Source organism: Zalophus californianus, chromosome 13, assembly GCF_009762305.2.
Source record: "Zalophus californianus isolate mZalCal1 chromosome 13, mZalCal1.pri.v2, whole genome shotgun sequence".
Lineage (NCBI taxonomy): Eukaryota > Metazoa > Chordata > Mammalia > Carnivora > Otariidae > Zalophus > Zalophus californianus.
In genome coordinates this window covers 85,031,750-85,045,324 of record NC_045607.1, presented here as the reverse complement: position 1 = coordinate 85,045,324, position 13,575 = coordinate 85,031,750, and the positions used below count along the sequence as shown (strand labels likewise).

General features: G+C 42.5%; 1 protein-coding gene across 7 annotated transcripts in view; it reads right to left on the bottom strand.

The window, feature by feature from the left end:
• Positions 1-13,575, bottom strand: part of KANK1 (KN motif and ankyrin repeat domains 1) — a 209,761-nt gene that overhangs the window by 67,802 nt on the left and 128,384 nt on the right. For all 7 annotated transcript variants that reach the window (XM_027615019.2, XM_027615024.2, XM_027615018.1 and 4 more), the window contains one exon: positions 2,352-2,471. In XM_027615019.2, coding sequence (XP_027470820.1) covers positions 2,352-2,388 — 37 coding nt within the window. In that variant the 5' untranslated portion in view covers positions 2,389-2,471. The remainder of the gene's footprint in view (positions 1-2,351; positions 2,472-13,575) is intronic.

The following is a 13,575-nucleotide window of genomic DNA, read 5'->3' as shown; positions in this document are numbered from 1 at the left end:
TTGAGTATGATTTTGTTGTTTTTTTTTTTAACAGTGGGCAGCTATTTCTTTTGTAATATAGAGTAGGAAAAGAAAAGGTAAAATCATGATTTTTATAAGCACATCATCTCAACTGTGTGAAATATACAAAATTTAAAGACAGCATGGAAAATAAGCAGAACATGTATTTCCGGGTTGTGGTATTATCAGTAATTCCTGCTTTATTTTTTAAGAAAATATTAAACTTTTATATTTTAAAATTTTCTAAAATGCATATGTGTGTGTGTGTGTGTGTGTCTGTGTGTGTGTGTGTGTGTGTGTGTGTGTGTGTGAGCATAACTAAAGCAATTGTGTCTGGCTGAGCCTCTAATCAGATTGCTTGTAGAGGTCATGGCCAATAGAATAAACAGTACTGTCCCTTGCCTGCTCCCGACACCTGTCTGCAGTAACCATTTATCCCCAGACACCCCAGAAGTCACTCATCAGAGAGCTTCCCTTTGCTTCCAAACTCAGTGCACAGACTTGTTAGGCAAGGGGGAAAGGTTATAGCTGGGTCATCAGACTTTAGGAACGAGGGAAAGGGACACTCTAGGACGAGTCAAGTTGAAAAGAAACAGAGGGCAAACGAGGTAGGTACATAAACCCTTGGAGACAGGAATATGCCAGAGATGCCAGAGGGTCAAGATCTGGAGGCACCAACAACCCCAGACCCCACTTCCTCTGAATGTGAACGCAGGTAAGGGCAGGAATGGGATGGGAGAGGAGAGCATCCCGGGGGGCTGAGACTCACCCACAGCACTCAAGAAATTTCACAATGCTTCAATTTCCTCCTTTACCAAATATTTTACCAGAGAAACAAGGAAGAATCCTGACTTCTCTTCCTTAGCTGAGTGCCCGAGTTTCTCTGCCATCACATAGGGATGGTGGTGGTAGTGAGAACAGTATAATCTCGTAGGATTACTGTGAGGATTAACCGTGATGATGCAGGCAAAGCATCCGGGCCACTGTGGTACACAGTAAGTGCTCATGACATGTGCGCTTTTGTCATTCATGGTGTCTTAGTGACAGCAGTCCCGAGCAAGATCTATAAAAGCCCCGAGAAGCTGGGCAGTAGAAAGGGCAAGCAAAAGAATAAAGAGAGAGAGAGAGACCAGTTGTCCCAGAAGAAACCATCGAGTTTGGCTGGGTTTGGTCTGGGGCGAGCTACAGCGTTCTTGCCAGAGGGGAGGGGATGCGTGCAGCTGAGACCGTTGGGACAGAGTCACATGCGGGCCGGCTCCGCCCACTCCAGAGGGCTCCTCCTATTCCCGGTTTGCCAGAGCTTTCCAGCTGACAGGGCGCTTGTAAGTCCGCTTCTGGTTCTCACATGGGTCCTAACCCTGCAGGTAGATGTGTTTACTGACGTTTTACACATGGAGAAAGAGTCCTGTTCCGTATTCCAGGGTTAGTGCTGGAAATGGGACTCTAATTCAGGGCTCCTGATTCCAACTCCCCATTCTTCCCATTAGTCAGAGCAGCAGAGCCAGGACTGGGGTCAGACATCACACAAGCACTCCCCACCCACAATCCCTGCCTGCTCTTGTACATTCTGCTCTTTGGCAGATCATTCAAGAGTGGAATGAACACCTGGCGTTCCATACTGGACAGGTGGTCGCCCCCTGTCTTACGCCGTCTCTTGGGAGGCTTCTCTCTGTGTTTGTTCTATAAATTTCTCCCAAATCTTATATAAGCAATGTTGGACGAGATATGCAAACTACACAGGTCTCTAATGTAACCGGAATAGAACTGCGAATTCTAGTCCTCATGATTCATGATATGGCTTGTGGCATATTCCTCTCCGGGAAAGTCACTTCAACTAGTATGCTCTTCTCCAGCTCCTGTTTCTTTTTGTGTAGCAACATGAAACGAAAGATGCCTGGGAGTGGATAATAGGAATTGGCTTGAAGCATCCAGACTCATTTCCCTCTCTCGTTGCTCAATCCCTCATAAAGAAGTTCGAGAGGAGTGCACATTACACTTGGATCAGTATTCAGGATTTTACATTTATCTTTCACCACTTCAACAGAATTGACTTGGGTGATAATCTACCTAACTGATTCCTTCACATAAAGACTCTAAAGATAAAAGCGAATTCTCGAAGAGATTAAAAAAAAAAAAGGCAAAAAACCATCCTCTTTGGATAGAAAATTCTTTGAAAGCCTAGTTATCTAGGCAACTTGCTAATTAATATCTAGCCATTATTAAAAAAGAAGTAAGAAATCAGCTTGAGCAAAGGCATACACTTACACACACACACACACACACACACACACACACACACACACACACACACACACACACACACACACACACACACACCAGAGCACAGTTACCTGACGCACAGCCGTTAACCTTTGTGGTGTGAGCCATGCTGGCTGGAATCCAATGACAGATCCAGAAAGGAGTGAGGAGTCATGCAAATTTTATGCATCAAGTTCCCAAATGCATTCAACCTGAAACAATAAAGAGAGCCCCATCAAAATGGATCATTTAAAAATACGTACAACACTAAATCTTAGATGTCTGTTTGCAAAGATGGCTGCTCACGGAGGGTGCCAATCCGGGTGAGGGTGAGGCAGCCCATGGACGATGGTGACAGCTGCCCGGCCCCCGCACATGCACCCGGGGACAGGCACCGAGAGCAGGTCTCCAGACACGGTACTCTTCCAGGAGATAAAAAGGGTTCTCTAGAAACGCGGCTGTTTTTAGGAAGGTGGCCTTCAAATGCCAATGGCCTCCTAACGGGTATCGCTCTATAGCCCGTCACGAACCATTTTTGGTTCTTACATGTAAGCCTCTTTTCCAAAGGTTGGCTCAACACTTTCATTCACTCAATTGCACTTTTAGAGTAGTTGTTGTTGTACCAAGCGTTCACATTTTTAAAGGATGCATTCATGGGGACCCTTCTGAGGTATTTCAAAGCCTTTTACCTACTTGGTCTTTTAGAACACAAATGTGATCTGGTCAGCTCCTCTCTTAAAAAGTCTTCCATATCTCCCACTGTCCTGTCAGATAACCTTCACATGACATAGCGTGGCACATGGTTTGGAAACATTGGAGTTCACGTTGGGCACCCTATTTCTTACTTTATATGAATCCTCTATTTAAAATTTAACTGAGGGCCGCCTGGGTGGCTCAGTTGGTTAAGCATCCGACTCTTGACTTCGGCTCAGGTCATGATCTCAGGGTCGTGGAATCGAGCCCCACTTGGGGCTCTGTGCTGGGTGTGGAGCCTGCAAAAGATACTCTTTCCCTCTGCCCTTCCCCTGCTCCCTCTCTAAAAAACCCAAAAAATAAAAAAAAAAATGAAAGTTAACTGCGATTACTACCATAAGATGTATTACAATCACAAAACTGAAACAAAAAAGAAACAAGAATGGGAAAGGAACCCTGCCCCAACCTTGCTTTTTCAAAATGCCTTTTGAAAAATGCTGGCAAAGGAAGCAAACAATGATACAGATGGAAGTATTCCTTTTCCACTGTGCCCAGATCCTAGCTCTAGACCCACAAAACCCGAAGAAACTGACCTAATGAATTCCAAGTTGAGAATTCAAGCATGAACTCAGAAACCCACAATGACCTTCCAGTAGGAGAACGCCAACATAACAAACATATCATATATACTGGGTCCTCATGTAGCCACTGAAGTCATTTAAGAGCTTTTAATAATGTAGCAAAATACTCAAAGGACATTGGTAAATACTGTATTCTGTCATAAACCTAATTTTGTTAAAAATATGGATGTACGTATTTATACATTTATTTAAAACCATGAGAAGTAAATACACCAAAATGTTCCTTAAGGTTGCCCCTGGGTGATGACATTAGGAATGAGTTTAGCTCCTTTATTACTTTTGTAATAGTAACTGTTTTCTTAAAAAAAAAAAAAAGAATTAGAGACTTCCTGTGTCTGGTTTTATTTGCTTTAAAATGCTCGGGAGGAAGAAAAGAGAATTTTCCAAATGCTATGCAGAAGGAACCGATCAGGCCATAGTCACGGAGATTTTAAGTGAGAAAGACAAGTAAATAAGAGGAAAGCAGAGGATATGGCTGATCTCGGTGATCACACAGGGTGAGCACTTCTCGCTGCGGAGCTAGTGAACTTCTCTTCGCTGCCTGAATGAGCCTGTGCTATAGTACAAAAGCTAACAACACCATTCCCTTGCTTGGTTTCTCCAGCTCTGGTGAGTACCCTGCAGCCCACCTGCAGAGACATGATTCTCAGCCTTCCGTGTGAGGCCTCCGGGCTCCCTGCTGGTCCCCATTTTTGGTCTGGCAGCACACCAGGAGGACAGGATGGCTCTAATCTGTCTGCCTATGTGGCAATCACCTGACCTGTTGCAAATAGGCACTGGTTCAGGTCCATGGCATTGAGCTTGGAAACCAGTAACCTCTGTGCAAGCAGAGTTGATTCACTCAAACAGCAGGCTTTAGGGATCAAGTGAGCATTACCTTTAAGAACAGGAATGACTACAACACATGTCTGGCAAATGCAGCTTTGTTAAAAAAAATATATATATATATATATATACACACATATATATACACCTTTGGACTGGACTATATATAAGGAAGAGGAGAGGGAGCAGGGAGATATGGGGGCAGAGGAGAGAAGCCCAGCCTCTGGAATTCTTCAACTCATTATACTTCTAAAAGTCAACAAAAACAAAACCTAAGCAAAACCCTGATCCCTGGACCCTTTCTAGACCTAAGTGCTTGTGCTCTTGCTTTATAACAGCTTGTAAATACCACCACTTAAACTCTTGAGGGCAAACAGAAGGCAAGAAGAAACAGGCTGTGTGTATTATGGGTGTGTGAAGTATGTGTCAAGGTATTTGGATGGAGATATGCCCAGAATCTTCTGAGTCAAGCTTCCTCCACTTTGGTCCAAGGTCCTCTCCTGTTAGTGAACCTCCTTCCCCCTGGTAGAAGATTTCTACGTCAGATCCAAATTGGTCTCTCTCACCCTCCCTCAAACTGAACAATAAAATCAAAATGAGGAGGAAGCCCCAAAATTAGGAACTAGAAGTATACTACTGGTAGAAATAATATGACGTGGCTGTCACTGGGTGTGGATCCTGGTGGCAACTGCACAAAAACAACACTTTTATATTGTGTATTGATTTTCCCCAGTTATTGTTCATGCCTGACAGGTGGCCTCAAACTATGAGGCCTTAGTCTTCTTAATGATATGCAGATTCTTCAGTCAGTGCATTATATAAACCAGAAAAGGTCTGGCCACGATCCATTCTCTGTTACAGATCAATAAACTGCTTCTTTTCTTCCCCGGAGAAGACTGCAAACAGTAAATCTTAAGTGGTACAATGGTGGCTTAGAACTGCTATGAAAAAGCACTTCTCTGAAAGGCTTTAGGAAAAGACATTAATACAGAAAATAAAGAATTTGTCTTCTTGTCTGTTGATTTCAAGAGACTAATCTGAAGAGCATTTTTAGTAGCTCCCCTAGCATAATGCAGAGAATACTACAGACATGGCATGAATTTACCCCATAAATAGTTTATATTATGAGCTTACCACGAAACAAACGTGAAGAACAGCTGGCTAGGTCTTTTCTAAGAACACAGTAATGCAAACAGATGAAACTGAGATCTGATATATACTCTAGGCTGGTACTACCAACCACCCAAATGCTGCTGTCTTGGTTGGTGCCCAGATAATGATGATGAAGACACTGCTGAGGACCATGCAGATGACAGCTGGTATTTATCGAGCTCTTACTACCATTAGTTATTGAGATATAAATGGTATCTACTCTACGGTGCACCATTATTTAAAGTACCACTGATTAAGAAAGGTGCTGTTCATTAAATGGCCATTAAATGCTTATTAAACATTAATTGTAAGACATAGCCTCATTTCTGAAGTGTTTAAAATGTGAAAAATGGGGGCGTCTGGGTGGCTAAGGCGTTAAGCGTCTGCCTTCGGCTCAGGTCATGGCCCCAGGGTCCTGGGATCGAGCCCCGCCATTAGGTTCCTTGCTCGGCGGAAGCCTGCTTCTCCCTCTCCCACTCCCCCTGCTTGTGTTCCCTCTCTCGCTGCCTCTCTCTCTGTCAAATAAATAAATAAATAAAAATCTTAAAAAAAATAAAATGTGAACAATGTGTATCTCAGAATTTGCAAAATTGTGTTACATTCAAGACACTTGTTAAAAGCACCTAGCAATTATCACCTTATTCAAACCTCATAATGACTCTGTGAAGTACTGAAAATTCTCTCCCCCCCATTTTATAAAAAGGAAACCAAGGCATGGGGAGGTGAGAACATGCCTGGCTCAGAGAGCCAGGAAGTGAGAGAGCTAAGTCCAGAGGTAAGCCATCCAGCCCCCGGGGCTGCATGCACTACTGCTTTAACAAGGAAGAATTTATGCCCATAAATAAGAGGAACCTTTCAAGGAGGTCACCCAGGGATGTATCTGCTTATTGCTAGGATGCTTTGCTCAAATTCCTTTTAGACAGAAAGTTATGCTTCAGAACTTGAGGGAATATTGTTTTTGGAGCAATTGTACTTCCCATCTTATTCCTTGAGATGACGTACATACAAGCTTGAGGAGGGACTTGGGTGACACACAGGAAATGTCTCAGTGCGTGCCCATCACACTCTCGAGACTCCACAGGACACCAGTCTGCCTGGCTCACCACCTCATGCCTCAGCCTTTGCTATGGATGTCATCGTACTCTTTCCAAAAATTAAGTACTTTCTCAACCCAGCAACATTCTCCGCCACTGAGGATAGGTGGGAGGCTCCCAACGGAATCACAGGAATTTCAAAAATGGACAGAAGGAGGGCAGTCACATTGGAATTAAGAACCTCGAGGCTCAAATGACAACTGGGAAAGGCGAAATCACGGTTTGGACGCCCAGGTTCTGGAATCTCTTTTATGATGTGTCATCGGGAGTTTTTCTTTTGCTTCACAAAATTAGAAACATAAACAGGTGTTCCTAAAATGTGGAAAAGAGAGAATCTGAAAAAATAATCACTATCTCTCAGGGCTAGCACCTGAGGTGATTTCTTTTTCTTTTTCATGTGTCTATTTTTATCATCTTCACTAAAGACCTGCAACTCCAAGCATCTGTGCCAGCCACTATTTTTTTCTTTGCATGTATATTTTATTTTTATTTTATTATGTTCAGTTAGCCACTGTATGGTACATCATTAGTTTCGGATGTAGTGTTCAATGATTCATTAGTTGTGTATAACACCCAGTGCTCATCACCACACGTGCCCTCCTTAATACCCATCCACCCGGTTACCCCCTCCCCCCACCCCTTCCCTTCTGAAACCCTCAGTTTGTTTCCTGGGGTCCATAGTCTCTCGTGGTTTGTCTCCCTCTCTGATTTCTCCCCCTTCAGTTTTCCCTCCCTTCCCCTATGGTCCTCCGTGCTATTGCTTATGTTCCACCTCTGAGTGAAACCATATGATAACTGACTTTCTCTGTTTGACTTATTTCACTTAGCATAATCTCCTCCAGTTCCATCCATGTTGATGCAAATGGTGGGTATTCATCCTTTCTGATGGCTGAGTAATATTCCATTGTATGTATGGACATCTTCTTTATCCGTTCATCTGTTGAAGGGCATCTCGGCTCCTTCCACAGTTTGGCTATTGTGGACATTGCTGCTATGAACACTGGGGTGCAGGTGCCCCTTACTTTCACTACATCTGTACCTCTGGGGTAAATACCTAGTACTGCAATTGCTGGGTCGTAGGGTAGCTCTATTTTTAACATCTTGAGGAAGCTCCATACTGTTTTCCAGAGTGGCTGCACCAGCTTGCATTCCTACCAACAGTATAAAAGGGTTCCCCTTTCTCCACAGTCTTGCCAACATTTGTTGTTTCCTGTTTTGTTAATTTTTGCCATTCTAACTGGTGTAAGGTAGTATCTCATTGTGGTTTTGATTTGAATTTCCCTGATGGCTAATGATGAACATTTTTTCATGTGTCTGTTAGCCATCTGTATGTCTTCTTTGGAGAAGTGTCTGTTCATGTCTTCTGCCCATTTTTTGACTGGATTATTTGTTTTTTGGGTGTTGAGTTTAAGAAGTTCTTTAGAGATCTTGGATATCAGCCCTTTATCTGTGATGTCATTTGCAAATATCTTCTCCCATTCCGTGGGTTGCCTCTTTGTTTTTTTTGACTGTTTCCTTTGCCAGCCACCATTTTGTTTCTGCTTGGAGACATAAGATAAACTAAAGCACGTACCCATCCCAGAAGTTCGCACACTAGTGCTGGAAGGGAACAGGCAGGCACGTAATCAAAGGAGAAAGCACTACAACAGCGGTGTATGCACAGTTGATTCTACTCCATCGCAAGGTGCCCTTGCTTTGCCCCAAAAGGATGCGAGTGGCCGACAAATGTATTTATGAGACCACTTGGCCTGAGTCTGAAAGGATGAATGAGTGTTTTCCAGGGTGAGAAAGAGGGAAGGGCATTCTAGACAGAAGGAACAACATATGCAAAGTCAAGAGATAAGAAAGTGCATGGCGGGGCACGCGGCTGGCTCCGTTGGTAGAGCATGTATGTGACTCTTGAGGTCGAGGTTGTGAGTTTGAGCCTCACGTTGGGTGTAGAGATTGCTTTAAGAAAAAAAATCGTAAAAAAAAGGGGGGGGGCACCTGGGTGGTTCAGTCAGTTAAGCATCCGACTCTTGATTCCGGCTCAGGTCATGATCTGGGGGTCACGGGATCGAGCCCTAGATCAGGCTCTGAGCTCAGCAGGAAGTCTGCTTTAGGGCTCTTGTTCTCCCTCCGCCCCTTTCCACTCCCCCCCAAAATAAATACATAAATCTAAAAGAAAGAAAGAAAGAAAGAAAAGAAAGAAAGAAAAAAAGAAAGAAAAGAAAGAAAGAAAAGAAAGAAAGAAAGAAAGAAAGAAAGAAAGAAGAAAGAAAGAAAGAAGAAAGAAAAGAAAGAAAGAAAGAAGAAAGAAGAAAGAAAGAAAAGAAGAAAGAAAGAAAAAAGAAAGAAAGAAAAAGAAAAAGAAAGAAGAAAAGAAAAGAAAGAAAGAAAGAAAAGAAGAAAGAAAGAAAGAAAGAAAGAAAGAAAAGAAGAAAGAAAGAAAAAGAAGAAAGAAAGAAAGAAAGAAAAAGAAAGAAAGAAAAAAAAAGAAAGAAGAAAGAAAGAAAGAAGAAAGAAAGAAGAAAGAAAGAAAGAAAGAAAGAAAAGAAAGAGAAAAAGAAGAAGAAGAAAGAAAAAGAAAGAAAGAAAGAAAGAAGAAAAAAGAATAAGAAAGAAGAAAAAGAAAGAAGACAGAAAGAGAGATGGCAAGCAGAGCTGTGGCTAGGAGAACCAGGTGCTTACACGGGGGCTTAGCTGTAAATGAACTGAACCGCCTAGTCGAGAAAGAAGACCAAGGCCTGAGTGCTAAAGAGAAAACTGAAGAGAATAGAGTCTGCAAAAGCCAAACTGGAAACACACACACATACACACAGCACAAATACTTTACCGTAACGAAACGTGCAAAGCTCATTTATTTCTTTTAAATAAGTCTTTCCAACACTCATCCAAAAACCTATCTAACTTATTATACACCATCTATGATTGCCCAGATAGTTCTGTCCAGAGTTCAATTAAAAGTAACTTAATTAAAAGTACGTTTAAGTGCAAACTTTGGCCACAATTCATCTTCAGATTATCTTCCAGTGATTTCTAATATTGGCTCCCACCACAGAAACTGTGGCAATAATGTTAACTACCTCTTGGTTATTTTCCAACCAAATTACCTAATTATGACCCAAACCCATTTACCCTTCTCAAATACAGCAGATCATTTTCTTGGTATGGGTGGGGTAGAGATGGAAGAAAATCTCCATCATCAAACAAGATCTACGTCAGAATCCTACCTGGACACTAGTTTCATTTATAATGTAGAAAAACAAATGGTTTTGCCCATTAGAAAAAATTATTTTGCCGTTTGTTCAAATAGTTACATTTACAACTTACTCCTTGGGGTAACATTTAAGAGGCGAGAAGAAGTTTCTATATCACAGGAACAAGTTAAAATGAAGACACTAAAAAAGAAAATAGGAAAGAAGCCACAGTAAATAAATTCATTTATTCATTTAACAAGTAAGTGCCTGTAATGTGCCAGGCATTGTTTCTGGTACAGAGGATTCAGCAATGAACAGAGTAGATGCTCACCTCCCCCCATGCCCCCAGTAGTCTAACTAGACATCTGTGCTTTGGGCTGAAACAATTAAGGTCTCACAATATGTGGAACAGATCAGGTCTACTAAAAGCCAATTCCTCACTCCTCTTTTCTGCCTTATGAAAAGAACTCCCACATTAAGATCTGCCTCCCTGTGCCCCCGAAGTGTCTAACCCTCCCACAGACCCTCCCTGCCCATCCACGTCCACTCTACATCATTAAAGTGCTTCGGGATCTTTCCAAGAGTGTGCATAAGGACAATGCTAATAACCAAGAGGTTCAAACCACCACCTCAGAGCCTGCAAATACTTTCGGAGCCTGGCACTGGCTCTGTCCCAGCTGGGTTGCTGGAATTCACACAGCTTCCTGATCACTTAAAGAAAAGGCTGTTGGTAAATGATCTTTCCAGGAAATGTTCAGTGAGGAGGGTTTATCAGATCATAACAACCTAGGCTGAAAACTGGCTGTTTTCCTCTGCAACAAAGAGCGCAAAGAAAGGGAAGATAAATGAAAATTAGATTTATCGAAGTTTTTGGTTTTTTTTTTTTTTTTAAGCTTACCACCTTTAAGTTTCTTGTTGACTTCAGAAGAAACTACTTTTATGATTCAGTATAGGCACACGAAATAGTAGGTCCTGATTTGCTCTGGTTCATCTCTAAAGGATTGAAGGAAGAGACCACAGCAGAAACCTAACCCTATCATTTACAAGTCCATCCTCCTTAGTGACGTCTTACTCTTCGAAAGCATCCCTACTGCTAGTTGTTTACGAATTAAAATGTCAGTGCTTTAGCCTCTTCAAATATTAAAGAACCCAAATGTAACAGCCATAGCTTTAAGAGAATTAGTTTACTGTAGTGTGAAAGGCTTTTGCTCATTTCCTATTTTAATTATTTAAAATGTGAAGTTCTCATTTATTTACTGAGGTACCAGACATTTTCCCTCTAATTCTTCTGGGATTGGATTCTTCTTCTTTTTTTTTTTTTTTAAAGATTTTATTTATTTATTTGAGAGAGAGAGAGTGAGAGATAGCACGAGAGGGAAGAGGGTCAGTGGGAGAAGCAGACTCCCTGCTGAGCAGGGAGCCCGATGCGGGACTCGATCCCGGGACTCCAGGATCATGACCTGAGCCGAAGGCAGTCGCTTAACCAACTGAGCCACCCAGGCGCCCTGGGATTGGATTCTTATAGGATATATTCTCCATGATTACTCTTAAAGTGATCAATGCTATTCAATGACAAGTTCAAGGGTGCCTGGGACGGTCATTAAGTAAAAGAGAATCATAACACATCCCCAGGTTCTTCATCTTCAAGCACAGGTGCTCAAAGTATGGTTCCCTGACAACACCATTAGCACTCATCTTCTGGGAACTTCTTAGAAACGTAAATTCTCAGGCCATCCCGACCTAGTGAATCTGGAACTCTAGAGGTCTGCAGGTGCCTCTGACGCAGGCCAAAGGTTCTCAAAACCACTACTTTATAAGATGGGTTAAATGAGAAAAAACTAAGTCCTCCTAAGGCTCCAAGAGCCAGGAATGCCCACTGATTTTAAGAAAATGGTACCCGGTGATTTAGACAACGTCCCCCAAGGGGTTGACTTTTTGCCATTCATTTACTCAAAACATAGTGATTGGGCACTCAGTCTGAAAGAGGCACACTTAGAGAACTTGAATGGTAAACAAGAGACTCAGTTTCTGCCTTCTTGGGGCTTAGAGGCAGGAATTTCACACATATTGACACACACACAACAGCAAATTATTAACACATTATGCTAAATGCCACAAGGGAGGGAAAAAATAGGTGCTGAGTGAGAATAACGAGGGCCAAACTTTTTAGGGTTGATGATGAGGATATGGCGATGGATGGGGATGGGTGGTCCCTGCAAGCATCTCTAGGGAAATGACATAGAAGGTGAGACCCGAGGGACAGACAGGGGTTAGCTAGGGGAGTGTGGCGAATAAGGATGGAGCCCAGAAACAGCCTGACTTATCAACGCTCCCACAAAGTTTCCACAAGGGCATATAAAAACAACCCTACAAGGGAAGAAAGATCTTTTCCAAAAACAAACAAACCTTGACCTTAACCTTTCACCTTATACAAAAATCAGTTCGGAAGGACTCAGAGTCTTGAATGTAAAACAAGCCAAAAAACCTACAACTTTTAGAAGACAACGTCAAAGATCTTCTAGAGCTTGGAGAAGAGTTTAGAGAGGACATGAAAGATCCTTAAAAGTAAAAGCTGGTGAAGTGGTCTTCATTAAAATTAAAATCCTTTTTTCCTGTAAAAGCATGGTCCAAAGGCACTGGGGCAGGAAAAGGCTCTATGTGTTTGAGCAACCGAGTTTTGTATGTATAAGAGAGCTAAAGAGCAGAGAGGTGAACAGAGGCTAAATGAGGACATTTGTTGGGCCTTGCTGGATATGGGAAGGGAAAGGGGGTTTATTCCGAGTGCAAAGCCACTAAAGCATTTTAATACCAATGTGTAACACAAAATAAATGATCTTACTTTTAGGTATTTTGATGAGGGGGCGTCTGGGCGGCTCAGTCAGTTGAGTGTCCGACTCTTGGTTTTGGCTGGGGTGGAGGTGTCAGGGTGCTAGGATTGAGCCCTGTACGGACCTCTGTGTTTGGCGTGGAGATGTGGGGTCTGCTTGAGATTTTTTCCCTCTCCATCCCCCTCGGCCCCTCATCCCCACACTTGCTCTCTCCCTAAAATAAATCTTCCTTTTTTTAAGTGTTTCGCTTAGGTTTCTTGCCATTTTAAGGAGAAGCAGATTGGGTCTTCTTTACTACTATTATGGGGAAAAGACACTAGATGCTTCAGGAATGGTTTTTTTGAGACTTCACAGGGAATTTCCCCCTAATGATATAACTAGCCCTTTGAGTATACTTTAACTTCTGAAATTTTTACTTTCCACTCTATAACAGAAAGGCGCCGCCATGCCAAACAGACATTTCCCATAAGTTCTTGTGTTTTCCTCAGAACCTACAAGTTCCTACTCACTTTAGAGAAACTTAAAAGAAGTTAAGTGGCCAGCCCAGGAGGTATCCGAAATGTTACGCTGTTAACAGTAGAGCAAAATACACCCGCCTGGGTGGTGTAGTCCATTAAGCGTCTGATTCATGATTTTGGCTCAGAGGTCATGGTCTCAGGGTCATAGGACTGAGCCCCTTGTTGGGCTCTGCACTCGGCGGGGAGTCTCCTTGAGATGCTCTCTCTCCCTCTCCCTCTGCCCCTCCCTGCCCCCCACGCTCTCTCTCAAATAAATAAACAAATCTTTAAAGATTCTAAAAATGGTTACTGGAAAAGCTGGAACGAAAAACTGAATCCAGAGACCTACAGAGGAAGAACCAGCGTCTGCTGTGCCCCAGCCACCCTCAAATTCAAGTTGCCCTTAA